The 27,992-nt window shown below is 42.2% G+C and overlaps 2 protein-coding genes across 11 annotated transcripts in view; one reads left to right on the top strand and one right to left on the bottom strand.

The window, feature by feature from the left end:
• rfx2 (regulatory factor X, 2 (influences HLA class II expression)) overlaps positions 1–17,910 on the top strand; it is a 31,976-nt gene extending 14,066 nt beyond the window's left edge. For 3 of the 10 annotated variants that reach the window (XM_071486233.1, XM_071486231.1, XM_071486232.1), the window contains 17 exons: positions 2,133–2,241; positions 2,956–3,045; positions 4,200–4,282; positions 4,896–5,166; positions 6,389–6,463; positions 7,629–7,810; positions 8,005–8,124; positions 8,554–8,675; positions 9,077–9,195; positions 12,497–12,609; positions 12,797–12,948; positions 13,348–13,445; positions 13,866–14,015; positions 14,171–14,379; positions 14,487–14,640; positions 14,769–14,811; positions 15,750–17,910. In XM_071486233.1, the coding sequence (XP_071342334.1) occupies positions 2,134–2,241; positions 2,956–3,045; positions 4,200–4,282; positions 4,896–5,166; positions 6,389–6,463; positions 7,629–7,810; positions 8,005–8,124; positions 8,554–8,675; positions 9,077–9,195; positions 12,497–12,609; positions 12,797–12,948; positions 13,348–13,445; positions 13,866–14,015; positions 14,171–14,379; positions 14,487–14,640; positions 14,769–14,811; positions 15,750–15,871 (2,211 nt within the window). In that variant the 5' untranslated portion in view covers position 2,133 and the 3' untranslated portion in view covers positions 15,872–17,910. The remainder of the gene's footprint in view (positions 1–2,132; positions 2,242–2,955; positions 3,046–4,199; positions 4,283–4,895; positions 5,167–6,388; positions 6,464–7,628; positions 7,811–8,004; positions 8,125–8,553; positions 8,676–9,076; positions 9,196–12,496; positions 12,610–12,796; positions 12,949–13,347; positions 13,446–13,865; positions 14,016–14,170; positions 14,380–14,486; positions 14,641–14,768; positions 14,812–15,749) is intronic. The other 7 variants (XM_071486238.1, XM_071486235.1, XM_071486237.1 and 4 more) reach the window with 3 other exon arrangements.
• fcho1 (FCH and mu domain containing endocytic adaptor 1) overlaps positions 17,909–27,992 on the bottom strand; it is a 57,942-nt gene continuing 47,858 nt past the window's right edge. Inside the window, exons 17-27 of the mRNA XM_071486228.1 lie at positions 27,299–27,423; positions 24,959–26,050; positions 24,094–24,200; positions 23,698–23,890; positions 23,399–23,513; positions 23,088–23,243; positions 22,866–22,998; positions 22,173–22,369; positions 21,292–21,356; positions 19,521–19,688; positions 17,909–18,506 (exon numbers count right to left, since the gene is read on the bottom strand). Coding sequence (XP_071342329.1) covers positions 18,478–18,506; positions 19,521–19,688; positions 21,292–21,356; positions 22,173–22,369; positions 22,866–22,998; positions 23,088–23,243; positions 23,399–23,513; positions 23,698–23,890; positions 24,094–24,200; positions 24,959–26,050; positions 27,299–27,423 — 2,380 coding nt within the window. The 3' untranslated portion in view covers positions 17,909–18,477. The remainder of the gene's footprint in view (positions 18,507–19,520; positions 19,689–21,291; positions 21,357–22,172; positions 22,370–22,865; positions 22,999–23,087; positions 23,244–23,398; positions 23,514–23,697; positions 23,891–24,093; positions 24,201–24,958; positions 26,051–27,298; positions 27,424–27,992) is intronic.

The following is a 27,992-nucleotide window of genomic DNA, read 5'->3' as shown; positions in this document are numbered from 1 at the left end:
AGAAACAAATGCTGGATATCATCAGGACCCTGGCAGGAGCTGGAGCCCCACTGCCATTTTCATCCTTTTCTCCCTTCATTTTTTCCTTTTTTTTTTTTTTTTTTTTTTTGGGAGAGAGTGGGGAAGTTGTTTTTTATCTGCTTACTCCCCCTTGCTCTATTCTTTTCTTGTCCCTGCCTTACTCCTGCTCTTTCTCCCTATGTCCTTTTTTTAAAAGGGAGCCTTTGTGTCACTCCATTTTTAGCCCCCCTTTGCTATGCTGTGCACATTGTCACCCAGTGGAAAGGCGAGTGGCGGCAGTAGGTATGGTCCTCAGGAAGCATTTCAGTCCTGTTGGTAACTTGAACTCCCATACTGTAACTTTTCCACCTGGGTCGGTTCTGTCAGCTGGACTAGGAGAGTCCGTGTAATACAGTTTGGCTTCTTATTTCGGCATTGATTGAGGCCAAAGGTGAGCAGCCTCTGAGGCTCTGAAAGCTTTAGTGACTCAGCTTGTCTGGCAAAGCCAGGAACCCCCTGGGGCCCAATGAATGCTCTTGTAGCTCCAAAAGAGAAGGGGTGGGGTGGAAGCATTTATTTAGCATGGCTGTACATGTGTATAGACTTGAAAATGTCTTATTCCTTTGGTCTTCATTTTTACCTGTGAGAGCATTTGTTTCACTATGGCTTCTTGTGTTCACAGAAGCACTTACAGTATACCATTACTCGCCTTGAGTGGCTGGCAGTCATGGCATGTCAGGGCCTCACATGTAGGACCGATGCTGCATCACTTGTCATTGAATCACCTCTTCTTGCTTCAGAAGCCAAGCTTTCCTCATCTGTATCTAAGCTAACCAGTGGAGTGGACACCTCTGTTGCTGGGCACTAGTAGCTAGTGATACTGGTCCAACTGCCTTTGCCATAAGTAGTTTTTTTTTTCTTACTCTGGCCTGTCCCCAAACAGCTGAGTTCTTTTTTTTTTTTTTTTTTTTTGCTTTTACAAGCTGGCTAGCACATTAATTTTGGCTACTCCAAGCAAGTTTAGGTGTCCCAGGCACCTTGCTGCTCACATTCTGTGAGAGCTAGCTAACAGGAATTATCACTGTATATAATTCCTTTATTCCTACCAGCTAAATCGATTCAGGTGCAAGCTGCCTCCCATCATGGAGCAAGGTGATTCTGGAGCCCGTCTGTGCACCTGTGGAAACAAAATCTTGAGCAAAGACACACACCAGGTCTGTCCAGCATGCCATGGGCTGGAACACATCCAGACCACCATCAACAACCCAGACTTGTTCACTCACTGCCGTGTTACAAGCACAATGTTTGCAAGCAGGCAGTGGAGAGCCTAAGAATACTGTTGCCCACTGCTGCAGTGGAGTCTTCTTGCTCTCACTATAAAGCGAAGAAACCACCCACAGCTAAGTTGGCAGCGGGAGCCTTAATAGTGAGAGCCCTAAACATCACCTTCATGTTGACAGCTTATCATGCAGAGTTTTTTGACACCTTGGAGGGCACTCCTAAGTCTTCTGTGTGAGATGAAATAACAACCATCACGGACAAGTCTGCATGTGCAGTGCTGCACTGTCCAGGTCACAGGGAAGTGCATTCCACACCACAGAAATACTCCTGTCCAGTCCCAATGCCTTGACAGATTAAAAAAAAAAAAAAAAAAATCACTCCTGTCCCACCCCATCCTATTGCCAATGCCATTTTTTACACTGTTTCCCACAGGGTGGTGGTTGGGGTGACATGACAAAACTTACTTAGATTGAAAAGAGTGAAATAAGGCATTCAAATGTAAGATTTATTGGCTCTCCAGTAAGCAGCCTCTCTGATTTTTGGTGACTGCACCACACATCGTCAATCCACATACGTCATGCACCAGTCTGGTGACTGCCTGCAACCAGCCACCAGAGCAGACAGGAACGGGTAGCGGAAGTCATGACTGCCAGTCACTTAGGGCCGGTGTAATGTTAAAAGTGCTTCTGTAAATACAAGAGGGGGTGTATCCAGTAGTGAGACTTCTCATTCATGCTACTTGGAGAACTCCAGGCTACAGAAACATCCCAGAGTTCTTTGGTCTGTTATAAAATTACCCCTTACTCATGTCTTTTCTCTTTTTCTGTATTCATGTCTCCCCTGCAACCCAGCATGCAGAGCTCCGAGGGAGGGTCAGACACCACGACCAGCGTGGCGACGCTGCGGACATCATCATCAGCCCAGGCCCCTGTGGTACAGCCTGTCCCAGCCTCCCAGCAGGTAGGGCACTGCCTCTATCCAGCTGCTACTGTAAAGACAGAACAAATGAAGGAAGTCTGTAATGACTTAATTGGTTCCTACAATTTCTTTCTTTTTCCAGATGTTAAGTATGAAAGACTAGTTATTTTGGAGACCAAATTAGCACCCGCTTGCTATATTAATGCTTGTTATATTGGTGCCTGAAAAGACAAAAACCGTACAGTATCTTGAGAATCACTCCAGGATGCACCTGTCTAATGTTCCAGTCAACACCTGCAATCAGTAAAAATCTATTTTTAAATAGTGGTTCCAATTTGTAACTAGACAGTAACAAAAGCTGCCAATTTGCCAACAATTCCCTCCTGTATCCATTAACATATTAGAAGGAAACGGTTCAGCCATGCCTTCTCACTGTCTTTACTTTATTATCTATTATTACTATTTGAGGCTACGCAAACAAAGATAGGATTGTTAATCATATAGAACACAGTCTGAATTTCTGTTGTTCGTTGCACAATGACAGTGCACCCGTCTGACACTGAGTATGTTAGAAGTATGAGCTTTCATTCATGTATGTCTTAGTGAGCATTAATCCCTCAGCACTTGCTAAAAGAAGTCTTGAGGGCGGCGTTTGTTGATATGTTTGCCGATGTTGTGTTTACTGCCATGTGTTCACAGTGATGTGTGTTATTGTACGTACATACCTATGTAATTGAGTGTCTTGTATCCACACAGAGGGTGCTGGTTCAAGCCACAGGCTCAGCTCAGAAAGGAGGACAAGTACAACAGCTTTCAGTACCCAGGGTTCAACAGGTCCCTCAGCAGGTACACAGTACTGTACATACATATACAGTGCTGTGAAAGTATCTGTGCACCCCTTGAACTTTTACAGTTTTTTGAAATTAGATTAATTTGACTTTTGTCACTGAGCCAGAGACCTATACAGTGGTTTCTTTTACAAAAAAGTAACAGGATGATTCCATTTATCTCTGTGAATTCAAATAAAATGGAATCTAGGGTTGGCAAAACTAGCTTACAGCCTGTTTATTTGTGTCACTCCAAATATTTGATCAACCCTTCATGTTTCACTTGGGTCAGATTTTGTTAAATTATAACAGTCAGTCTGTGTGGTTGTTGATTTGGCTTTTGAGTGACATATTAGATAGTAAACAAGTTAAACCATGTTTGTGTTAAACACTGGATAAAGATCACAAACATGGCAGCACATCCATTCCCCCGAAAGCTGCTCATCCTGAGGTGGAATGTTTCTCCTGCTTCCTGAGCCCCTCATTCGGTGTCTTTCTCTGGCTGAGCCTGGCCGACTGCTTGCATACTTGAATAATAATAATAATAATAGAAATAGTATCTTTTTTGAGATGATGTGTATGGCAGAAAGTCTTCTCTGAGTCTCAGGGTATAATGTAAACTTGCTGCAAAGCCTGGTGATCTTACTGGGGGCTTGAACCAAATCCCAACACAAAGTCTGTGTGATGTCTTGGTGTCTATTGGTGAAAACCAGGAAATGACCTGACTATCTACTATTACCTGCTGTTGCCACATGCCACAAGATCAGCCAATAGCAGATGGACAGTTCATTACCTGCTTTTCACTATTCTCTTCCTTCTCTGTATCATTCATCACCAGTTGTGATGTTTGTAAGCTCAAGCTTGTTTTTAATAAAACCACATGTATGTCTCAGTTCAAGTTAAAATCAATTCAGTGCAATTTTATTTCCAACAAACCAAGGGGTGGATAGATTTTTTTTTTTTCCCACTGCACTGAATGAAAACACATATGGGTGTGCACATACCGACACCCACGTGAAAATATATTTATTTGTATCATTGATCATTTGCAATCTCAGTGCCATTCTATGTCTTAGCACTGTCTTCAAATAAAGACTCATGAATAAGATTTTCTCTACTCTCAGGTCTATTACCTGTGTACCCTGGTTTCATTCTCCTGTTGTCTCTGTGTAGGTGCAGCAGGTGCAACATGTCTACCCATCCCAGGTTCAATATGTAGGAGAAAGTGGAGAGGCCGTTTACACCAATGGAACTATGTAAGTTACGTTTCAAAAATACAGAAAATCAATATGATGCATGAAATCAAGTGTAACATAACCCAGTAAAGAATTTAAAAAATCAAGCTAAAAATTTGAGACAGTGAATCATGTCATCTGTCATGTCATAGCAGAAAATAGCCACTGTGCTAAATTAATTAAACATTTTTATTTTCTTTTCAATTCACACAGACACAACACTCTGCATAATATTTGGCTCCACTCCAAAAGCAGAGTCATCTTGAATTATCAGTGAATGATGCTGTATGAAAAGCATAATGACAAAAAAGACTTTCCAGAACACTTTTCTCATCATTTTAATCATGTGTCACATCCAACTGCTTCTAAAGTAGCTCTAATCAAAACACCATTAAAGCGAATGGAAGCAAAGTAATTCCCCCCACCCCCTACAGTTTGATATGACTCCAGCGTAACCAAATATTTTGATGACATCAGTTATGTTATTGTGTATGTAAATCAGATAATGTATTGTATGAGATTCCTCAGATGGCACATACCTCTTAAAATTCATCACTGGTCATGAAATGTACTTTGTTTTGCATCATTGTGGTTTGATATCACTGCATGGTAATTACCAATAAATGATCCCCAGCCGAACGGCTTACTCCTACAACCCTGAGGCTCAGTTGTACGGGCAGAGCAGCGGGGCAACCTACTTTGACTCACAGGCCGGTGGAGCTCATGTCACCACAGTGGTCTCCTCTGCCAGTGGTGGGGTACCCCCCCATGGCATGGTGGGCATCGCCATGGATGTGGGCAGCAGCCACATCATCTCCAGCGGCAGCACCTACCTGATCCATGGAGGAAGCATGGAGGGAAGCCGCAACCACATATCACACTCATCACGGTCCTCCTCAGCTATGGTGAGCAGCACTCATACCAATGTTCCAGTGTCACTCTGAAACATTTCTTTCCAATGGAAAAGCAATAATGAGCACACAAAAACCTCTGCAAGCCAGAGGTGTCCACCCACCAAAGATTGTTTGTCTTTTCTCAACTGCTTTGTGTCCAAACTATTGTGTTTGCACTTTAAAATGCATAAATAAGTTGTTACTACTAACTGTTAGTACAACATGGCATATTTAGAGATCCCCACTACAATATAGTGCCGTGACATGCACACAGGTGCTAACTGTCACTGCTACCTGAGTCTTTGTCCAGACTGGGCAGGCCCCCAGAACAAGCCTTGGAAGGCAGGGAGAGACACACGGGGTTTACAGCAACCTGAGTTGGGGCCTCCTGGCTCTGCAGTAACACACAGAGAGCAGAGCAGTACAGGGCAAAGAGCCTGTAGAATCGGGACACTGGCTTAAATAATTCAGCACTGCCTTGTTTCAGGGGTTTTCACAGGCACTTGAGCGCCCTGCAAAACAAAGCAACCCCTGGGGCTCATTACCATTTGGCCAAGAGCCCTCGGGAACCTTCTTAAGGCTTGGAACGCTGCCTGCTTCTTTTTCCTTTTCTTCTGTGTCTCCAGTTTGGCTGCAATACCACATATCTTTTCTTTTTTGACTTGATTTTCTTCTTTAGCTCAACAGAATGTCCCTGGTTTTGTCATTTACTTTTCCTGCCAGTTTGACTCCATTAATTTTTGTTGTCCAAAGACAGAGTAATATATAAGTGTGTATTTTACTATGACACTATTTCAGTCATAGTTACAACTTACATTATCTGTCTTTTAGTTTTTCAAATATTTTTTCTCAGTTTGATAAAGTGGGGGGGGGGGTAGGCATTGTTGACCTATTGTCCCTGAGCTTGATGTGACCTGTGCCCCTGTTTGTGGTTCCTATTTGCATACATTAGAGTGTCTGACTGCAAGCCTTCACTGAGCAGCTTAACCCCATGAGTCCCTTGATTTGCATGCTTTTGTCAGCCAATAATGGATTTGGCTGCAACACTGACTGATTTTTAATGGAAATGCAGAGATCTGGCTGCTCGCTAACAGTCTTATTTCCTTTTATCTGTTTTTTTTTTCATATATTCTGCTTATTTCTGTCCTTTTTTTCTGTCTCTCTCACTCTTTTGCCTCCTCTCCCTTCTGTGTCCACTCTTTTTTTTTTTTTCGCATGCTTCTTCTTTCTTTAGCTTGAAATGGCGATTGAAAACCTCCAAAAGTCTGAAGGAATTGCAAGTCACAAAAGCAGCCTGCTCAACAGCCATGTAAGTCAACCAGGAAACTTTCTTTGAAAAGGACATGAGAGAAAATGAAAAAAGAAATCCGTGGCTGAACCTGTAGGCAGTGTGTTCTTCTTCTGTTCTTCTCAGTTGAACACACTTCCTACTGCTAGCTTTACTTTCTCTGCACTGTCCCACTGACACGCATAATTGTCTCCATTAGTTTTCGTCCTTGATCTGAACTTGCATTTGCTACAACTTTTTCCCCAAAGAATGTATCTTATGTGTGTCTTAATACTCTGCATGGACTTAAGTTGATTGGTTTGTTATCTTCACGCTTAGATAAGCCATGACATGTACGCAAAGCTTTTCGCCGTTTAAGGGCCACATTCAGACAGACATTTGCCCCAAGTTAAAACAACTTAAGGGGCTGCGTTGGTGGGGGCGTGTTATTTCATGTACTGGTGAGACAGTGAAATGCAATCAGGGAAGTTCAGTTGGAGGAGTGGGTTAGCTTCTGCACTTGCATGTATATGATTAGTGAATGCGGTGCCTTGTCAAATGATGTCACGTCAGCTTCCTCCATTCCAATGAGCACCAATGAATGAGAAGGGCTCTTAAAGCTTTTTACAAGCAAATGTCTGTGCGGACGTGGCGTAACTTCTCTTTTCGGGAGACTGTTGCTCAATTGTAATGACATTTAAATGAGATTCTAATGGTGTTTCTATCCTTACTTTCACTTACATGGGCAAATCAGTGGTTTAGATGCCTCCCTGCCTTCCAGCTCTTAACCTCAGTTGTCACCTCACAATCTCTACATCATTTGTATGAAGAGTGTTTGAAGTATTTGCTTGAAATCTGATTTGTTAAATGGTTAATTGAACGTTTTTATGTAAATTCTTTTGGTTGTGCTGTTACAAACAGATCTATGAGTCCTCAGTGTTAGCCATTCCTTATGCTGTGGTCACTTACTGCTTCATTCAGGCATATAAAGGCCTTGGCTTAGCAGAAGTGCAATGGTCTCTCAGGTGTTTAGCCTCCTAAAATAGGTGGTTATGTAATGTGAGTGCGCAGTGTGTGTTATCTATCTTTTGATATGATAATAAGATGCACTGCTCCTCTCCATTGATGGCCAGGTGACTATCCCAGAGCAGACTTTGTCCGTTGGGGCTCACTGATTGTGCTACTGTCTTCCTCTGTGTATTTTTAGCTGCAGTGGCTGCTGGACAACTATGAGACAGCGGAGGGCGTGAGCCTGCCCCGGTGCTCCCTGTATAACCATTACTTGCGGCACTGTCAGGAACAGAAACTGGATCCGGTCAACGCAGCCTCCTTCGGCAAACTCATCCGCTCAGTCTTCATGGGCCTGAGGACCCGGCGCCTCGGCACCAGGTACAAACAGGAAGAAGTTGCTGAAGATGCTGATAACAGTAATCGTGTTACCATTATAGATGTGACGAGTATGATGATGCTTATGGACATTGGAGACTTGCTGATGGAAGAGGATAATGATAGTAATTACACTGATGGCGAGTCTTCTCCTCCTCCTCACTGGTTTCTGGTTTTTCTCTCACTGAATCTACCAGAGGCAACTCTAAGTATCATTACTATGGCATCCGGGTGAAGCCAGACTCACCGCTCAACCGGCTGCAGGAGGACACTCAATACATGGCCATGAGGCAGCAGCCTGTTCACCAGAAACAGAGGTTAGCTATCTCTCTTTGCGATGTTCCTTTCCACTTGTGTTGTTTTCTGATACATTTGTCACAACTTAAAGTAATTTTCAATTCATCCTGTGCTATTTTGTTGGTTATTTTTTTCTTTTTTGTCTCTGATTAAAGTTCACATGTAAATCAAATTTAAGTACTGACTACATTTACCCCGTGACAGCCAATCATTGCCAATCCTCTACTGTTTTTGTCTTGTCCATCTCCTTCCCTATTTCCTAAACAAGCTCCTTTACCTTATACTTGGCTTTTCTTTTTCTTTCAAGATTGCTTATGTTGTTCCTTACTACTTACCGGAACAAAAACCTGTATACTCCCATCCCTCAGGATTATTTCTTATTCCTGCTTTCTTAGTTCTTTAAAACTCAGTAACATACGTACATGTCCTGCTCTCTCCTCTCTGTATAGGTTTAAACCTCTACAGAAGGTGGATGGTATGTCTGACAGCCTATGTGGGAGCTCTCAGCACTGTAACAGCACTCCAGAGCAGTCGGTGGCTGCACAGAGCCAACACCACCAGCAGTACATAGGTAAGGACAGGAGCTAGTGGGCTGCCACCTCAGCTACGTATCCAGGATTAATCAGCTGCTTTTAATATTTATCACTTATATGTTCTGATTTTTCATACTGTGGTGCTAGATATTTTTCACCAGTCACAATAGAGAGTAGAGTCATAATTAGCACAGCTGCCATTGCATGTTGGCTTCATACAGTGCAGGCTTACAGGTACATAGTAAATGTTAGGCATCTTGTTTGATGGGATAATAATATGTGTTTGTGTTTGCATGAACTATTTGAACTTCCTATACAATTTTCATATGGTTCCAAAGTCTGTCCGTCCGTGTGTGAGTGTGAGTGTGAGTGTGTGTGAGAGAGAGAGAGAGAGAGAGAGAAATGAGTGACACCTGTCTACATTTTTTGCTTTATGCAGATACGTCCCACACCTTGCCTCCATTTCCCTCTCCTGACTTGGGCACTCAGCCTCTGCCTGAGCGCATCAACATGAATGATATCAAGAAGCTGCAGACGCTCTACAGAGACCACTGTGAGGTGGGTCACAGCACTACTGTTTTAATACACCTTCCACTGCCTTAGGAAGGTTTGAACCGATATTAAAATTTTGAGCAGTGGCTTGCTCTTCAGTTTTGGAGTTCCTCACAGTCAGACCTGCAGCAGGGCTCATCATGTCTCTTTGACCACAACCAAAATATGTTGCCACTTCTAAACACACATTGGCAAACAGCTCTTACAGACAGACAGATGGTTCTGCAGGGTATGAATGTGTCAGCCATCTTTCACTGGAGAAATACATTTTGACAGTACAAATTTTGAATATTTATTTGTTCTTTTCTTAACATTCAACATATGTCAGTCTGCCACAGTTCTGTGAATATACTTCCAGCTGAAGCAGCAGTGATATGTGAATATTTATTGGAACAGCATTTAAGTTCTAGCAGAGAGTTGTAAGAATTCAAACCCATCCGAAGCTGTAAAAACACAATTATATAAGTTTTTTTTGTGGATTTCAAATAATTTAAGCTTTCACTCATCAAACACATGCCTCATAAGCAACACATTTCTGTGTCATTTACAGAAAAAACTAAAGGAAAATACAGTTTTAAATGCAGTCTGTCACAAATATAGTATGTTATATTATAATAATGATTATAATAATATGCATATATACATATATACTATTATATCTGTCTGTGACTTGGAATAAGTCTTTAATAGGGTTGAAATAAGGACACCATAGCAATGTCATTTATGCTCTATTTAAATAATGGTTCAGATAACGCATCCTGCTTTTAGATAAACACTTAATTATCTCACATTGAACTGTTGAACTGCTGATGGCTATCTTTCCTATATTGAATTTGCTTATTGTTTGTTAAAGGGGTCTAAACACTGTTGATATTCTATATTACTGTTATTATCAACAAATCCAATGAAAAGACCTAACCAAGCAATTTATTGATACTATGAATGGTATCGTCTATGTATCCAAAGTCTGATGAAGCTTATTCTTCTCCCGTTTTAGTCCAAAAACAGTTTTACTTTGAGAAGGAGCTTGCAGCCACAGGGACCTTGGGCCACAGACAGGTTAAAAAAAAAAGCAAAGTATTGAGTGACAAACTAACACATTGCTTTTTTGTGGGATTTCTTCACAGTATGAAAAATATAGAATAACACAAGCCTTATTCCTTGAGACACATGATGAATTGATTTAAAGAGGGCCTCGATAAGGGCAGATACTCATGCTGAAACAGTACGCACAATGAAACAAAACTACAGCGGTCAACAAGCATCTTTCCTCATAGCTGAGCATAGCTTGACAGAAAAATCTATAAAGATATATATCAGGAAAAAGTATGAAAAAAGAGTTATGGAGAGATGGTGCATTGTGTAATGATATTTTATAGATTTCATACTTTCTTGGTAGGACAATGAATTTGAGTTAGAATAACCCCTCCCCCCAGGGAGCACACTGGTAAGCATAAGAGTAGAAATAATATTGAACATTAAAATTTGGGGGCTTTACAGGCAGGAGAGAGGCTGTGATTAAAGCAGTGAAGCTCTGGCTTTATCATATTATCCCTGCCCTCCCCTTGTCCAGCCTCACCACGCTCCCTTTGTTCCAGCCGTCTTTTCATCTCTGTGCTGCTTTCAAGACATGCCAATTAACCTTTCAGCTCGCTGGGTGGACATCTTGGTGTCTTTGTGGTGGCCTCCCCATGGGCCTTTGTGTTGCCTTGTCTGTGGACAGGCACATGGGCTCCTGTCTTTGTCTGCCAGCGCATTTCTGTCACTCTCACAGATCTCATTGCCTCTGCGTGTTTAATATTGATGCATTTCACTTTTTTCCTTTTTGTGGGAGCCAACAGTGACCTGTTAGCATGTTAGCCAGGACTTTTATTGATGGCTACAGGACAAATGAAGTTGGCCTAAACATAAAACAATATTTTATTTATTACTTAACTTTCATGAAGTTAAGAGTCTGTTATTTTTCAGGGGGGCTGTAAACAGATTTGTATCCATTGTTGGGACAGTATTTATTAATGGCGTAGTAACAACAGTCAAATATTCAGCCCTCAGCTGTGCAGTTAAATTAATGTTTAAGCACAAATGATTAAAAGTTTAATAAAACATTGAACATAATAAATCATACTGTTACGCAGTATTTGACGTGTGTGCCCAGAAATCAGGGTTTAAGATTTGGGAATCTCTGCTGCAGGCACTAGTCTGTCCATGGTTGTGCATGTGAACACGTGTTATTTCTCCTTCTCCTTTTTTTTTTTTTTTTTTTTTTTTTTAAAAGGCATGCTGTTTTTCCTGTGTGGTGAAAAACTGTGGGGGCAAAACGTTCTTGTTTAGAGGGGCTGGGGAATTCTCCTTTTTGTTTTGGAGTTCTGTGTTTGACGTGTTGCTGGGGGCAACCGTAAACAAGGTTGCCATGGTGACGGTTGGAGAGGAAGCAAAAACATATCATGTGATTGAAGCCTACACTGCTGTGTAATAAGATCCAGCGGCAAGTGCATGTCCTGCCAGATAGAGAAAGAAGAGAATCTCTGGGCACGGAGTGAATCATACTCTTATACTCAGTAGATTCTCAATGTAGAGATATTCTGGACTGTTAGAGGCCAAAAACACACAGAGTTTGACCCCTACGTCATGTGGAGTCAGGCAGACGTTTCCTGTGGCCTGATGAATGGCCTCAGCTACTTCTACAGCTCTGCTTTTTGAGGGTTACATATTTTTAAGTGTTGAGTTTTAGGGTTTATCTATTCATTCTCTTTTTAGAAAGGGGTGAATGCTTTTTTCCTCTGTCAATAACACCCTAAAACTGCTGATAATCTTAAAAACACTAGCTTGCCACTGCTTCCTCTCTGTTCTTGCAGTGTTCATTTGTGTGCAGTATACTCTGCTTTCAAAGAGCCTCATACATATGAACAGGAAAGAGGAAGTCACATGGGTTAGTTCAGGTCAGCGCTTCACCACTAAAACGAGGCAAATGTATGCATTAATCTATGAGACTAATCTTCTTTATAAAGGCAACCAAGACTAAAAAAAAAAGAGTGAAATCAACTTAAGAAAAAAACGCCAGATGAAGCCTAAACGTGGCCTTTAAGATCCTCCTGATGATTAATGTGCAGGGAGCTGTGTTAAGCTGGCTCATTGTCTAACCAGGAGGGCCTGGAGTGAGTGAGAGGCTGCCTGCCCGCCTGTAGAAACTTTGTTGTGTGTCTGGTTGCCATGGTTCAGCTCTGTATGTTTTGTCCCCCCTCCTCCTCCCTCTCTTTTCCCTCCTCTCTTCCCTCCCCCTCCTCCCTCCTTTGCCGCTCTCCTGCAGGCTACTTTGGACGTGGTGATGAACCTCCAGTTCCACTATATTGAGAAACTCTGGCAGACCTTTTGGTATTCAACACTGCCATCTAGTGATGGAAATACCACCATCCCCAACAGGTCAGTGTTGAATAGAAAGCTGCTGTTTAGGATTAAATTACCCTACGCTGTCTGTAATCTGAGCTAAATAAAGTCTCGAATGTCTTGAATTTTAAGTCAAAAGCTTTTCATCCAACTGTCTGCTGAGTTTAGAGTTTATTTACAGTTTGGGTCTAAGTTTTTTTGTTATTGTTTGCTCTGTGTCCAGTGATGATGACCTGGAAGGTGTGATTCCCAGAGAGAAGCTGGTGGCTCTGTGTAAATACGAACCGGTTAGGCTATGGATGAGAAGCTGTGATCACATCCTCTACCAGGCTCTAGTGGAGATCCTCATCCCTGATGTGCTGCGTCCTGTTCCCAGTCAGTACTACTAAGAGACTATGAAGTAGACAAAGTGTGACACTACGACTGTAACTGAATATTTTCATTATCAATTTATCAGCAAGCTATTTTTTTTTTTTTGATTAATCGTTTGGTCTATAAAATGTCTCACTATTTCCCAGAGCCTGAGTCAATGTCTTTAAGTTATTTTATCCAACCAACTGTCCATTATCCAAAGGTTTTTGGTTAATAATCACAGAAGACAGAGAAACCTGTAAAATATTTACATTTGAGACATGAGAACCAGTAAATATTTGACATTTTGATTAAAAAAAAAAAAGCTTACAAAATTAGTCAGAACGATTGAAGAATGAAGCTTCAAGCATAGTGGCAATGTAGTAAAGTCAGTTTGTAATCCAGGCCGTCTTCTTTCTTCAGGCACTCTCACTCAGGCCATCCGTAACTTTGCCAAGAGTCTGGAGGGCTGGCTGACTAACGCCATGACCAGCTTTCCACAAGAAATTATCCGCACCAAGGTAACCAGAAAAACTCTGATCCACTTGTCTGTTTGCATTAAAGTATGTGTCTAGTGTCCTTTTATGAAACGTTTTAGTCATATCTTCAGTTTTGTCTGATCTCAAGAGGCCATTTTTATTGGACTTAATGTTTATAAGGTTGCATTGGTGCATTTAATTTAGATTCATCTAGTTGCAAGATGCAGTATGGATTAAAATGCAGTGAATGTGTTAATGTGATTATTGGCAAGTTTATCAGAGACGGTCTTGGCAACTTCTGAGTTTTTGCTCCATCCAGTCCGGTCACATAGGACACTGAGTCTTGTCCTGAACCTCAGGAAGCCTTAGAGGTCTAAACAGGTTTAAATGAAGTCTGACTTCAGTAATATTTAAAAGCATGAAAACATAGCTGTGTGTTCTCTGTGCCACTGTGTTGTGTAGGTGGCAGTGGTCAGTGCATTTGCCCAGACTCTTAGACGTTACACCAGTCTGAACCACCTGGCCCAGGCAGCTCGTGCCGTCCTCCAGAACACCTCCCAGATCAACCAGATGCTCTCGGACCTGAACCGGGTGGACTTTGCTAACGTCCAGGTAAACTTGTCCGCTTCCAAGTTCATCTCAAGTCAGAATTTCACATTTAAATGTCAAATGTTTGTGTTCATGTAGCACAAGGTGCCAGGCTGTTGACTTGTCTCTGCGCTTTCCACCTCTCACTGTGTGGCTGGTTGTGATGCTGTGTCTAACAGGAACAAGCGTCATGGGTGTGTCAGTGCGACGAGAGTGTAGTTCAGCGTCTGGAGCAGGACTTTAAAGTCACCCTGCAGCAGCAGAGCTCTCTGGATCAGTGGGCTACCTGGCTTGACAATGTGGTCTCTCAGGTCCTGAAGCCCCACCAGGGCAGCCCGAGTTTCCCTAAAGCTGCTCGCCAGTTCCTGCTCAAATGGTCTTTCTACAGGTAACATGGGAACACAGTGCTTTGCTTGCAGTTTTACAATATATAAAGTATTTACAAATTATTTATATTATATAAGTCATTCTCTTTTTTTCCTCTCCCTCCTGTAGCTCCATGGTGATCAGAGACCTAACTCTGCGTAGCGCAGCCAGTTTTGGCTCTTTTCACCTGATCCGTCTTCTGTATGATGAGTACATGTTTTACCTGGTGGAGCATCGTGTGGCTCAGGCCACTGGAGAAACTCCTATTGCTGTCATGGGAGAGGTAAGAGAGGAGATATATGAAACTGCTGTGGCTGCTCACTGCAGCACTGCTGCACTGTAATGATACTCATGAAGATGATGTTGAAAAATGTTTTGTTGAATAATGCTCTCTCATCTCTTGAATTACAGTTCAGTGACCTGAGCTCTATGATGCCATCACTCATGGAAAAAGGTAAGTTTTATTTACAGCGCTAGTTCTTAGTTCATATTGGTGCAGTTGTGTCCTGGATAGATGTTAAATGCTAAGTTTAGATAATCTTCCCACAATATGAATGCCAGAACAACAGTTTTATACAAAGCAACAGCAATGCCTAGTGTAAGAGAGGTAGGATGGTATAAAAGATGAGGTGGGCATCATTATATGTTTATCTTTTCTCAACAAATACCACCAAAAGACCAAAACCACCCATTTGTTAATCCATCTAGTTACTTTGAAAGCAGTTGAGACAGTTTTTCAGTGGATTTGTTGGCAAGAAAAATACAGAAAACTGCCTGCTTTTTCATTACCAACCCCCCCTTTTATGCATAGCACTGGTGTTAAAGGGGAACTGCACTGATTTTACACATCAATGTATTTTGCAGTAGTACCCTCAAGACCCAAAAAGGGTGTGAGAAAAGTTATATAAAGTCTTTTGTGTCTCCAGTGGGAGCTGTGTGAAGTCTGATAAAGTGCCTCGAGTTGTTGGGGCTGCAGACATCAAGTCTGAAAACACAATAAAAGTCTGTTATAAAGATGTGAACTTACCAGACCTCTGTAGCTCACACCTCATCTCTGCTTGAGGCCAGAAGCACGAGGCTACATTAGCCACTACTAGCATAACATGCCCGAATCTGTGAATGAGCAGCCGAGTTGCATCGTGGGTAATGTACAAGGAAGGAAGAAGAATGCATAGAATAAAAAAAAGTAGATATCTGTAGTTCTGCTCCATCAAATTTTTTTTTAAAAGAAACTGTCAGTATGAGTATTGTGGGGAAAGTTTTGTATTGTAGGTGTAAACCCAGCTGTAGCTTCATCCTTTTGCTTCTGCCCCACATTATGTGATCTTTGACTGGTTGCACTGTCACAAACTATTTTGACTCAAGCAAACCTCTCCCTTCCTTTGCTACTAGATACGTCATTCTCTGATGAGATGAGTGACCTGGGCAGTGATGCTGATGCATCCAGAGGACCTACTGAACCAGCTGTAAAGAGAGAGAGGATTGAAATGAGCCACCCTCTGCAGGAGATGTGAGTCCAGTCCGAACAGGTCCAGACTGAAAGCCACAGGGACCAGCATCTCCCTAAAAACGTGACCCTAAAGTGGCTTTTGGAGCCTCCTGGGACGCAAGTGGCTGTTGGGCCAAGCACAGGGCGTCCGTCTGCAGTCAGTGTGTGCAATGTACATAGAGAAGAGAGTAGCAATGTCAGTCCTCCCCTCACTAGCGTTCATAAAGACAGTGATCTTTGTCCCAGCAAGCTCACGTCTTGTTTTTTACTCACAGGGGTGTAACACAGGTCTGATTTTCTTTCCGTTTCTGTTGCAACTGTGAATGACTTTGTGCAGTACCTTTTTATTGGATGTGTAACTTTAAGTGGTGGTGTGTGGTGTTTATGTGATTCTTCTTTTTTTTCCTCAAATTCTAACTAGCTGTGCCATAGTGTCATTTGAGTGCCTTAGATTGCTAACTTTGAAACCACCACTACGGATGTCTATCTGTCCCTCAGCTGTGCCTCTACCGCAGTATGAATGTATCGTCTCCAAACCTCAGACATTCAAAGCACCTTTAACATTGATTAGGTGTAGGCGTGTACTCCTTGTTGCCTCTGCTGCAGCTCGCAGCAAACACACAAAAAAAGAGAAAAACAATGAACATGCAACCTTCTGACCCAAAGGATCTTTCCCTCAGACGTTCCCACCAGCTTAGCCACAGTCATGGCTCTGTCTGTCAGGCAGGAGGGCCTCATAGTCTCACAGTAGTCAGGAAGGCAGGGAACAGTCTATTACTTGGCTGTGTAAGATGTTGGTTTGTTTACCTCAATAGATTTCTATGCTGTGCTCCATTCGGCTCAGATGACATGAGGCAAGTATTGGGAAAAAAATGTAGCCACTGTTGCGGTTTGTGTCTCCCACTCCGGTTTCCTTTTATGTAAATAGTTCTCCATGTTCCTCCAAATGATTTAAATCCTGTGATAGTTCCTCCCTGTGCTGTTAGGTTGCATTCACTAAGTCCTAATTCAGTGACTCACATGTGCAGACCTGTGGTAGTTTATTCAGCTGCCACAGAGTTGGGAACAAATCCAGAACAATAATGGAGATGGGATGTTTAAATCTAAACTGGAATCTGGTCTGTCTCATTGAGCCTCATTTCCTGATTAAAAAGTGGTTGTACATTTCAAGTTAGAGCTTTGGACCTGTAAAACCAAAACCCTTACACAAGAAGAGGATGTCGTTGGCATCTGGGCCGGCACATGCTCCCCGACTTCAGATACTTTAACCTCATGCTGTTACTCAGATAAAGTCTTATATTCTGTTTGAATTAGATAGAAAAACAAAATGCGTTATTTGGGGAATTTGTCCATAATAAATTATATATATATAAATATATCTTTATATGATGTAGAAAGTGTGTGCTCTGTGGCCTTCGGTCTTTGGCTAATCTCTCTCCTCACACTGTTACTTGGTCGGTCACATTGTATCAGAAGAAAATGCTTTGATGTGTAATTGATTAGATTGGTGTGTGTGATAAATTTGTTTCCAAGCTCAATTGTTCAATGTATTAAATTCAGTTATTACTGTGGCGCTACTTGCACCCAGGTAAGCTATTAAACTGTCACAAGAGAAATTTCTATTTATATGAACTATTCAGATTTGATTGGCATCAGCTTTGTGTTGAAACTGGTTTGGTTGATTTTCCCCTTCTCTTTGTTTCCCCTTCAGATGATTTTGTTGTAGCGATGAGAATCCTTGAGCTTGAGTTATTTAAGGCTTTTTGTAACTTGTGCCTGTTACAGTAATTTGCCTTCAAGTGCTTTGGAAAAAAAGTAATTTCTATGTGTACTTTGTAATGTTTTGTAAGGCTGTTCTAGATTTTTGGCGGAGGATTATTTTTTATTGAACTAGATTTGGTTCTTCTTACAAGTATACTGAACCCTTATTTTTGTGTATTTTTAAACCTGTTCTTGACTACACTTTAACTAGCCTAAGGACAGATGATGGTCTGTAATAAAATGCATAGTTCAGCTGTATTTTGTACTTGGTCACAACGTGTAATAAATTGGTGTAAACCAAAAGGATTGAGCACATTTATTTTTATCAAATATCAACATCACAAAACCTCTATTTGGAACAAACAGCAGATTTACAAACAGTTCTTTTTCTAAGGTTTGGTAGAAGATCTTTGCTCACAAATGACTTCAATCCTTCAAGATGCTCTTGAGATACAGTATTTACATAATTTAAAAATCCTAGTTTCCATGGCAACACAGTAATTATGCTTAACTTTATTCACTTTTTTCTTTCCTCTGTAATTCAAGAAAAGTTTTGACATCTAGCTTAGTTTGCAGTCTCTACCTACAAAGGCACACAGAACACAATGTGAACAGAGGAGATTCAATAGAAAAAGACTTTCCCTCCTGGAAAAGGCAGGACGACTGAGTGTACGACACACAAGATAAATTAGAGGAGAAGAAGAAAAAGGCTTGGTCCTAGAACAGCAGGACCCCATCAGAAGTAAGTGCACATTGTCCTTCAAGGCTGAGCTGTTAGTCTGAGTTAAGGAGCCTCCTCTCCCGTTTTCTCTTACCAATCATCTCTCCGGCTCTCAACTCAGAAGCTGAAAAAGTGCAAAGTTCTCTGATTTACAAGGAGCAGCCCGCCATGTACTTCCCTGTGAAAGAGATGAGAAACATGAAAGGAAAAAAGATGCGATGCGTTACCAACAACATATGTAAACTGAGCTCAGTGTCAACATCCTTAAATTAATATTTCATTTTGGGAAATACACTTATTCATGTCCCTGTTGAGAGGTAGTTTAAATGTTGAATTATTGATGGAACAAACCGATGACCTGACTTATCACACAACTACTTTACATTAATAATTGTAAAGTTAGTCTACTGAGCTGCATTAAAGTCTGAGCAGTCTCAAAATGACTTGTTACCATTGATAATTACGACTTATTTTCATCACCGATGAATCTGTCCATTATTTTTTCTCTAATTAATAGTGTTTATAAACTGTAACTAATGGATTTATGGAATTATTTTTTATTAATGCACTATAGATATGTTATTAACCATTAATAAGAGAATTTGTCAGTGGGAATCGAAACCCTAAATGTTTATAAATGATCTATAAGCTTTTCTAAATGATTTATTAACTATGGATTAATGAATTAGTTACAACCTTAAAAAAACCTTAAAAAACAGGGCCCATCATCAAGTCCAAGGTCATTAAAGGTGTACACTGACTCAGAAACTGAAAAAAAGCAGCAAATTCTCAGCAAATTTTCCCTTGATTGATGACCTAAGTGATTAATCCACAGTGACACTTATGGCATTAAACTTAATATCAACTGACTAATAAATTAAATTGAGTGCCTGATTGTTTCAGCAGTAGTTATTTTATCACGACTCGATTCCTTGAAAGCACAAAGTGTAAAATTCTTAAGGACCAAGCTGACAACTGAGGTAAAAAAAAAAAAAAAAAAACACCCACTGATAACATCATTTATCATCTTTAAACTTTCAAACAAGCACATAAATCTCTATGTACAGGAGGGTAAAATAAACATTCAGTTTACAAATACAACAGTGAATTGTTGCTGATGTGTTAACGGAGCACGATCCTCCACCGTCCAGTGTGAGAGAACAAACCCCAGTGAGTGAGTTCAGCTAGTCACCTGTGGCGAATCTCTTCTTGACCAGTGACATGCGGTAGCGGCTGCCCACCAGCTCCACGTCCATGCCCGACAGCGAGGCCCCGGAGCCCACAAACTGGACAGCCAGGCTGGGTGGAGGGCCACGGGGAACCTCCAGGCACTGCCAGCTGGCACACAGGGTCCCTGAGCCTGGGACAGCGCCGACAGGCAGAGACACAGATATGAGACAGAGATGGATTCACAGCAGCGATAGAGAGAGACAGAGAGAGAGAGATCATGAATGCAGTGGGTGTTTTTTTTTTTTTTTTTTTAAAACACTGATAACTCTCATAAACAAAATCTTTGCTAAGTGGGCTGGCAGCCATTTCCTGGACCTTACACAGCTCCTCACAATGTGAACAACCAGCTCATATTTTATAGAAAATCGTTGGATTACTTTATGATGTTAAACAGAAAAACTGCAAGTTTCCATAGAACAACCAGCGAAATCTGAAGCTGACACGGTGCTAACAAATATATTGAAACATGTGGGACACCTAGGCTGAATGTATCAGTCTTTCCAACAGTGGTCTCACTTGTTTTAAGTAATTACACCAGTGTATAAAGAAATGCAGAAGACGGAAATATAATTACTGTTGAACAGCAGTGATTCGTAATCCTGAGAGCTAAAAACTGTTCATATTTCAACCACGTTTATCTTATTATTTGACCTGCAAATCACCAAATCAAGCCCGAGTCAAATCACTCTCCAAGACATCTGCTTCCATTTACAAGACGTCCAGTAAAATAAATAAATTATAGACTCAACACCGTCGGACATTCTTCATTATATAAAGCTGCACTTTTAACATTTTAGCATAAAAAAAAAAAAAAAAAAAAAAAAAAAAAAACAGGCGTGCAGGAAATCAGTATTTCAGAAGGGACAGGGAGGAGTTATGGTGACCTTCCAGTGCTTTTGTCACTGGCTCATAAACCAGAGAAGTCCTCCAACTATAAACGTTTTCAGGCTTTAATCTCATCCATCACTGACGGCTATGAATAGTTCCTTTTCCCTCTGTTCTCCAACCCTGTGGCTTCACACCGAGGTCATACTATATCATTAAATGAAAAATAAAAAGAAGAAATGTGGGTGTCTGGCACGAAGAAGCACATAGGTGATTTAATTTTAGACTTTTCTCTCTTAAATTAGAGCCGTAAAAATCCTCTGTGACAAGCCGTCTCTTATCTGTGCACCATTAAGGTCATGAAATATGAGCAACAATCAACTTGACAGAAGATAAAAGAGGAATATTTCACGCCTGTCTTTTATATCAGTGCAGCATTCAGAGGCTCCTCCAGCTCCCTCATTTCGCTCACCTCGACCGGGCTGGCGGGAGCAGCTGCCACGTTCAGATGCTAATGCCGCTGTTAAAAAGGAAATGATTTGCCTTCAGATTTCAGTTTTAAAAAGAGAAGGATGTGGAGCACTGAGCGAGATCTCTTTACGCAACGCTTAATTACTCATTTTGACATTTGTCTGACACAATGTAGAGATTGTGAACGCGGCGAGAAGGCGCTGAAGTAGAAGATTCTGGCACCTATTTTAACGAGAAAGCAAATCTAAGAATCAGACGGCTGCTGATGAGAGACGCCAAACAAGCTGAGGCTGTCAGGCAGATGTGTGTCAAGCTGCTGGTGTGAACATGCTTCCTCGCTTCTCAATGAACAACACTTTCTTATTAAAAGTTCCTTCCACAATAAGAGTTAGGAAATAAAAGCAGAGGTAAGAAGAAAGCGGCTGCAGAGCTCTGACCTTTGCTGTGATTGGTCGGGGAGAGGTTGGGGAGTTTCCACAGCAGCCGCCTTTCTTCAGTGTTCCTGTCGAAGCAAATAAATAAATCAGTGAGGCGTGAACTTCTTCTTAATCTCCACCCTTTGACTTCCATTAAAATTCCTCCTGCTATCCGTCACAGTCTTCCGTTATTTAGTCTAGAAAATGTCAAGAACGGTCAAAGTTTTGTTTGGACTTTGCCCCAAAAATCCAAAGATATTCAATATACAGTGATGTTACACAGAAGAAGGTAGGGAAGCTGCAAACAACAAACATGTGGCATTTTTGCCTCACAGATGACTTTAATGATTAATCATTGGAAACACTCACTTAATATATAAAATATAAAAAAATATATAAAAAAGAAAAAACATTCTCCTGGAAAAATCTGATCTGTTTCTCTATTACAGTCACAGTAAAGCGAGCAGCCACACAGACTTCAGTTCTGTGTGAACCATTTCATGTAGACCATGTGCATATTCTCTTTTTTTGGAAATATCAAAATAACTGTTTTCAGAAATGCCACCTAAAAGTATTACAACAAACACTGCAATGTAAGATTCCAATCAGTTCTTAATTAGTTTCTCTTTCCATTACGAAGACTCTGGAATAATTAACACATGACTGTTAAACAGATGACTCCCGAGCAGCCTGACTCTTTGCTGCATCCTCTCTCTCTCTCTCTCTCTCTCTCTCTCTCTCTACACTATCTTATCCGATAAAGGTGCAAAAAAATGCTCAAAAACGAACTTTAAAAAAATCCTCTTGATTAAAGCCGCCATGTATAACAGAGCAGCTGCTGCTCCAATGGTCACAGGTGACTGACAAAAGAAACTGATTATCCCTCCATCATCACTGCTCACCAGGAGGCAGGCGGCTGGCACTGCAGGTCAGTGGCGGTGTGGTCTAGCGGCAGCAGCACCTGGACAGCGGTGAGCTGGGTGGAGGGTGCGGTTGCGGGGCAGCAGTGATAATCCAGGGACACTCGGGTCACCGTGCCGCTCCGCTGGCACTCGGCTGACAGCAGGAGAGGAGCCCGACCCGGGTCCTGAGACGACACCTGAGCAAAGACAAAGACTTCTTGTAAATATATATATAAATATATACATACAGACACTGTATGTAAAGAGAAATAAAGAGTTCATGGAAAGTTTGGTGTCATCTCAAAGGGTAACCTAAAGAGTCTTAAAGAGGCAGAAATATGAAATCTGTCTAGACAGAAACATCAAATTCAACAGATAAGAAGAATAAAGTTTGCTGTAATAAATGAATAGTGAATGAAGATTCACTTTGGCTTAAAATGATGCTCATTTTTCCTCTGATTACTACTAAATTAAATATGGAATAGGAAATTGTGATCCAGAAATTAAAGATCTGTAAAATATAATATATAAGTATTGTGTTTTTATTAAGTTAAAAAAGTTTTTGTTTTCACTACCAAAGTTACCTGAGGGAAAATGTGGCTATGATGAGAAGGCTCAGAAATGATAATAATGGTACAAGGAGGCAGACAGTGTCTGTACCGGAGGGTGGGAATACCCATTTTAAACTCTAACCTGATACTTCAGCAGGCCGACGTTGTAATAAGAGGCCTGCGGGTTGAGTTCAGCTTCTCTCTGCAGGTAGATCTGCAGAGCCTGCATGTTGAACCAGAAGTCTCTGGTGTCCGGGTCACTCTGAGACGGATCACTGTGGAGACGCAGAGACAGCGGGACGGTAAAGATTTTATAGAAGAATAGAGCGGTTCGTGATGCAGAAGGCAGACGGTCCGAGCTGACCTGTAGAGCAGCTTTTGATTCGGCAGGAAGTGATCAATCCTCGAGATGTTGACCAGTCTGAAGCTGAGAACGGGAACGTTGGGGTTGGCTGTGAAAATCCTGGTGATGCCTGCTGGGAAGGACATCGTCAGGTCACCTGTGATCTTCACCAGACAGCTGGAGAAAGAAGGAAAACCAAAAACAAGGCTCAAATGAATCCAGTTTGTTTAACTCTTGAACAAGCACCCATCAAATAACCACAACAGATGTCAGTAACAACACAGACGACAACAGGACTTTACTATTTTTGTAAGAAGCGGCATCGTGCTGACCGGTTGTGCTGTCCACCTTTGAAGTAGGCATTGATATACTCAGTTATGGCTGCTGCCACCGGCCAGGCCTCCTGTGTGCTGAGGGAAATGGGGCTGGGACCTCTCGACAGGTGCACTGTGAAAAACAAATGTGTAGACATGATACTAATAAACTGCAGTGAGTTTTACACTTAACAGGAATAGCTGGACATTTTGGGTTATATATTTGTGTTCTTATAGAAAGTTAGATTAGAAGATCAACACCACTCTCATGGCTATGCATTAAATATGAAGCAACAGAGAGCAGCAGGTTAGCTTACACGGCCTTTGCTGGTCCTGGTGCTGGTAGGGCAGTGGTGACGCTTGTCCCGGCCTGGCAGGACTGGGAGCTCGGTTCTGACCCCCCCACTCGCCTTCTCTGGCCTGAGGCCCCCACTCACTGGGACTGGAGGAGGAGGAGGAGGTGAGGGAAGGGCTGGGCTCCGGCAGCGGGGAGGAGCACAGGGACCGGGACTGAGACAGACGGGAACAAAGCTGGGTCAGTATTGGTCCCATTTTTTATTTAAACCGCATACTTCAAACACTGACATCAAGATTTCACGAACACAGTCGTGACATTTAAAAAGTTGTGAAGACATGAGAAAAAAAATCTAAATGTGAAGAGAATAAGAATTTATCAAATGAGCCGAGCTGTTAACTCATTGCTGGACACTCACCCTCTCGCAGCCACTGAGTCGGCCTGAGGTCCTCTTGGCCCGGGTCGCTCTCTGGGGAGCAGCTGCCGCCACTTCAGATGTCTCCTGTCTGAAGTTGTGCTTGGACCCTTTCAAAAGACACAGACAGAAAAAGATGGAAAATGACTCCGAGCCGATCTGAATCGCACAATGAAACAGGCGTACGAGAGGCAGCGTTCGCCACAATCGCTCAGAATTTGTGCTCAGAACAGCCGGCGACAGGCTGGAAGTACCACGCTGCCAAAACAAGCTGGCACTAAACCTATAACGTTTTATTTCTATTTGTTTAATTGAGGGATTTAGCATCTTGCTGGTGTCTGATGATTCTTCAGAGATTTTCCTCTCCTGCCTGTGTTTACTTGTACTTTATTATTATTAACAACAGTCCAGGTCAGATGAAGGTCATTAATGAAGGGATCGGCTGTGCAGGAGGATTTGCTCCTTTCACAGTTTGTTTTGTCGGTAAGACTTTCTGATGCCAGTAGCAACGTTTGCAGTAATTGTTCCTTTTCATGAGAAAAGTAATTAGGGAATAAAAACACTGATGCACAAAAAAAAATACATCTTGATATTTCTAAGACGGAAGCAGCTACGATGATTTTACATTTTTAATATAATTTATAATCCTAATCCTTTTAGTAATCCTACTGCCCGGTTACTAAAAAATAATCCAAACCAATCAGAATCCAGAGTTCTAAATAAATGTGTGGAGAAGTATAAAGCAGCAAAATAGGAAAGTGTGAGTACCTAAAAACTGTATGCTTGAATATTTTGATTGATTGCACTGGCCGTACCTCCAGCCGTTATTTGCTTTTGTGTAAGAATAAAACCTTAAATGCCTCAGTACCCTTGTGAGAGCTGACGCAGGGTATCTGAGTGTTCAGATCCAAGCAGTCCTGGTCTTTGTCTGTTGAGAAACACAGATCCTCCTGTGGGCCTGAATGCCTCGTGAGTGGAGGGGCGTTCCGGCGTGGCTCACTTTCTGATGATCGATGTTTTCTCCTCTCCCCTCCTGCCCCTCCCTCTCCTTTACCTCCTCCTTCCTGTGCTTTGGAGCTGCTCAGGGCTCCGGAGACGCTCTCACTAAATGGGTTGTGGACAGAGTTCCAGTGCATCAGCTCTTTCTTTGTCTGGGCTGCGGGTAAAGAGCTTGAATTTGCATCGAGTCCCAGTCTGTTGCTGTTGACAGAGCCGCCACCCACGCTGCTGCTGCTGCTGCTGCTGTGGGGAGGGATTAATCCAGCTGCCGCAGCCAAAGACGACTGGTGCGTTGGGCTGCCAATCATCGTGATCGCAAACGGGTCATCGGAGGAAACAGGCGGCGGCAGGCTGCGGTCTCGTCTCCTGTCTCTGTCTTTACGATTGGAGGAGGATGACGAGGAGGACGAAGAGGTGGGGAGTGTCTTAGTGTCGGCGAGGGTGATGGAGAACGGGTCCCCTCGCACCTCCATCCCCCTGCCCTCCTGGTTTGGGCGAGGCGGCGGGCGCGCCCAAGCATCAGACAGGTTTAAGGTCTCCTGGGTGACGGTCCTGTCAAACGCAGCGAGGAAGGGGTCCTCAGGGGGGATGTGTTTACAGTTCCACACTGATGACTCCATCTCAAGTGGGGGGAGGGTCTGAGAGAAAGCAGGAAACTGCATTGATGAGGGGTCCAAATCTGGGGGGACACGAGAGGGACGCGATGGAGCAACGGACCAGGCGCTGGCAGGGTCGTCCTGCTGGTGAGGGCTGCGACCAGGGGAGGGGTCACGGAAAGCAGAGAGGAAAGGGTCCACAGGTCGTCCCAGTGTTTGAGTTTGTTCTTTACTTTGTGACACAGGAGGCCATGCTGCCCATCCCACTGGCTCAGGGGAGGGCCCAAGGGTCTGATGGGAAGGCGAGTCCAGACCGGAGTCTTCGACGTTCTCGGGAGAGGAGGAGTCCGACGAGAAGGCAGCATCTTAAACACACATTAAGCATATTAAACAACATCAGTACAGTAAACCAGAGGTTATCGATCTAGACCTTAATGATCTGCAGTGAAGAATCCAACCTCCAGCTCAGAGAGGAAATCATTACCACACAGTCTCAACCTCATTTTTCCAAAGTGGCTCAAATAAAGGTTAATATTTCTGTCCGGATATTGTATGTGAAAAAGGAGACTGTATTAAATTCAAGGAAAAGAAATTTGTATATTAACAAAAGCAGGTTTTCATCTTTGAATGAGGCAAGTACCAAAAAGCTCAGACAGACAGTGTGAAGGGAGATACCTCTGCATCAACACCCTGACCACACATCAGCCAGCTGCAGCCTCAACTTGTTCTCCTTCACAGTCATTTCTTTCCCTCACTTCCCTCTAATCACCTAATATCCCCTTCACGCAGCCCACCTCCTCGAGTTGGACTGAAGAAACTGTCTCTGATGAGCTTTGGGCTGAGCAGACGAACAGGCTCAAAGACTGCTCTGTTACTGCTGGACTTCATCTAGTACAGGTCACGTTTTTTTTCAAAGACCAGACTTAATCTTTCCATCAGTTTCAGCTATTAACTGTGACAAATGCAAATCAGGTGAGGGGATCCTGACTCGTCTTTTCTGGGCTTGACATCAAATAAAAAAGAAAATGGGAGGAAATATTTCATTTACTTAATAAAAAGAAATCAAATCTGACTGTGCATTATGTGTTTTGGGTTGTTCTAAATGCATAATATCCACTGTGGACATGTCCCCCTCAATTCACAAAATCATATCTTCATCTCACGTCAGAATATAGTTTCAGCTTAATTTGTTTTGAATTGAATTGAATTTGAATGTTGCTCTCTTGCCGTCCTGCTGCGATGGTTCACAGAAGCAAATATCTGAGTTGATAAAAATGTTGATACATTCATCTGAGTTTTTCTTTTATTATTACCACCGCACTCAAAGCAATGATCCTAATGAGCTGCAGCAAGCTACATGCATCTTTAATAGAATACCTGCAGACACCACTAAAGGCCAAAAAGTTTTTTTTGGGGTTAAAAAAATCCAATCTATGTGCTAATAAGATGCTTGAACTGAAAATAAAACTCTCTTTGTGATAAAGATGCAAACACAACAACTGTCTACCACAAAGTTTCAGGCATCTATAAATGAAACTAACATGATTTGAAGTAGGATCACAATATTTTTTTTAAATATTTAAAAAATATATATTTTTAACACAGCAACTTACATTCAGAAACACCAAAAGCGCTCTGCTCTCTGAGTTGTTCCCGACCATCGAAGCTTTTGGACTTGAAGGCCGATTCCAGCGGAGGCCCGAACAGACTGTCTGAACCCGACGCCGTCGAGCTCAACCTGACGGAGAGCAGGGAAACAAACGAGAGAAAATCAGGGAGAGCAGAGGAATGATGAGGGAAAAAAGTGTAATAAAAGGGAGGGAGAGGGAGAAAAGAAGTGTGGGTGTAAGTGAGAGAAGAGGAAACTGGATCATCCCTTGGTATTACAGAACTAAAAAAATCTTGAAAAGTGGCTGAAACAACTCCTACCAGACCCCCCCACAGCTGTGTCTGTCAGGGGATAAATCTCTGGTGCCAGCAGGGCTTACAGGAGCAGAGCTTGGGCTGGCAGTAACAGGTTTTATTGTAGCCAGGCTTATTTCAAGTAGCTGGAAGAACCAATGTAGACCACAGTGTCCCGAGCGGTTTAAACTCATGACTGATCCAGTATAATTTTATGACATCCACCAAAGAGGCTACAGTGAACTCATTAACAGAATATAAAGGAATAATACAGTTCTGGGGTAATAAAAATTTCCCAAAAAACTAAAGAAAAACAAAAAAAACAAACCCTCACTACCTCTCTCGTGGTTGGATGGGAGTAAATCTCTGAGGCCAGATTCAAAGATCTTGTGGAAGAGTCTGTTA

This window comes from Trachinotus anak, unplaced genomic scaffold (genome assembly GCF_046630095.1).
Source record: "Trachinotus anak isolate AG129_WGS33_773 ecotype Australia unplaced genomic scaffold, CSIRO_AGI_Tana_v1 ptg000010l, whole genome shotgun sequence".
In the NCBI taxonomy this organism is placed as follows: domain Eukaryota; kingdom Metazoa; phylum Chordata; class Actinopteri; order Carangiformes; family Carangidae; genus Trachinotus; species Trachinotus anak.
The sequence above is the reverse complement of the archived record's forward strand: the minus strand, read 5'-3'. Positions and strand labels throughout refer to the sequence as shown.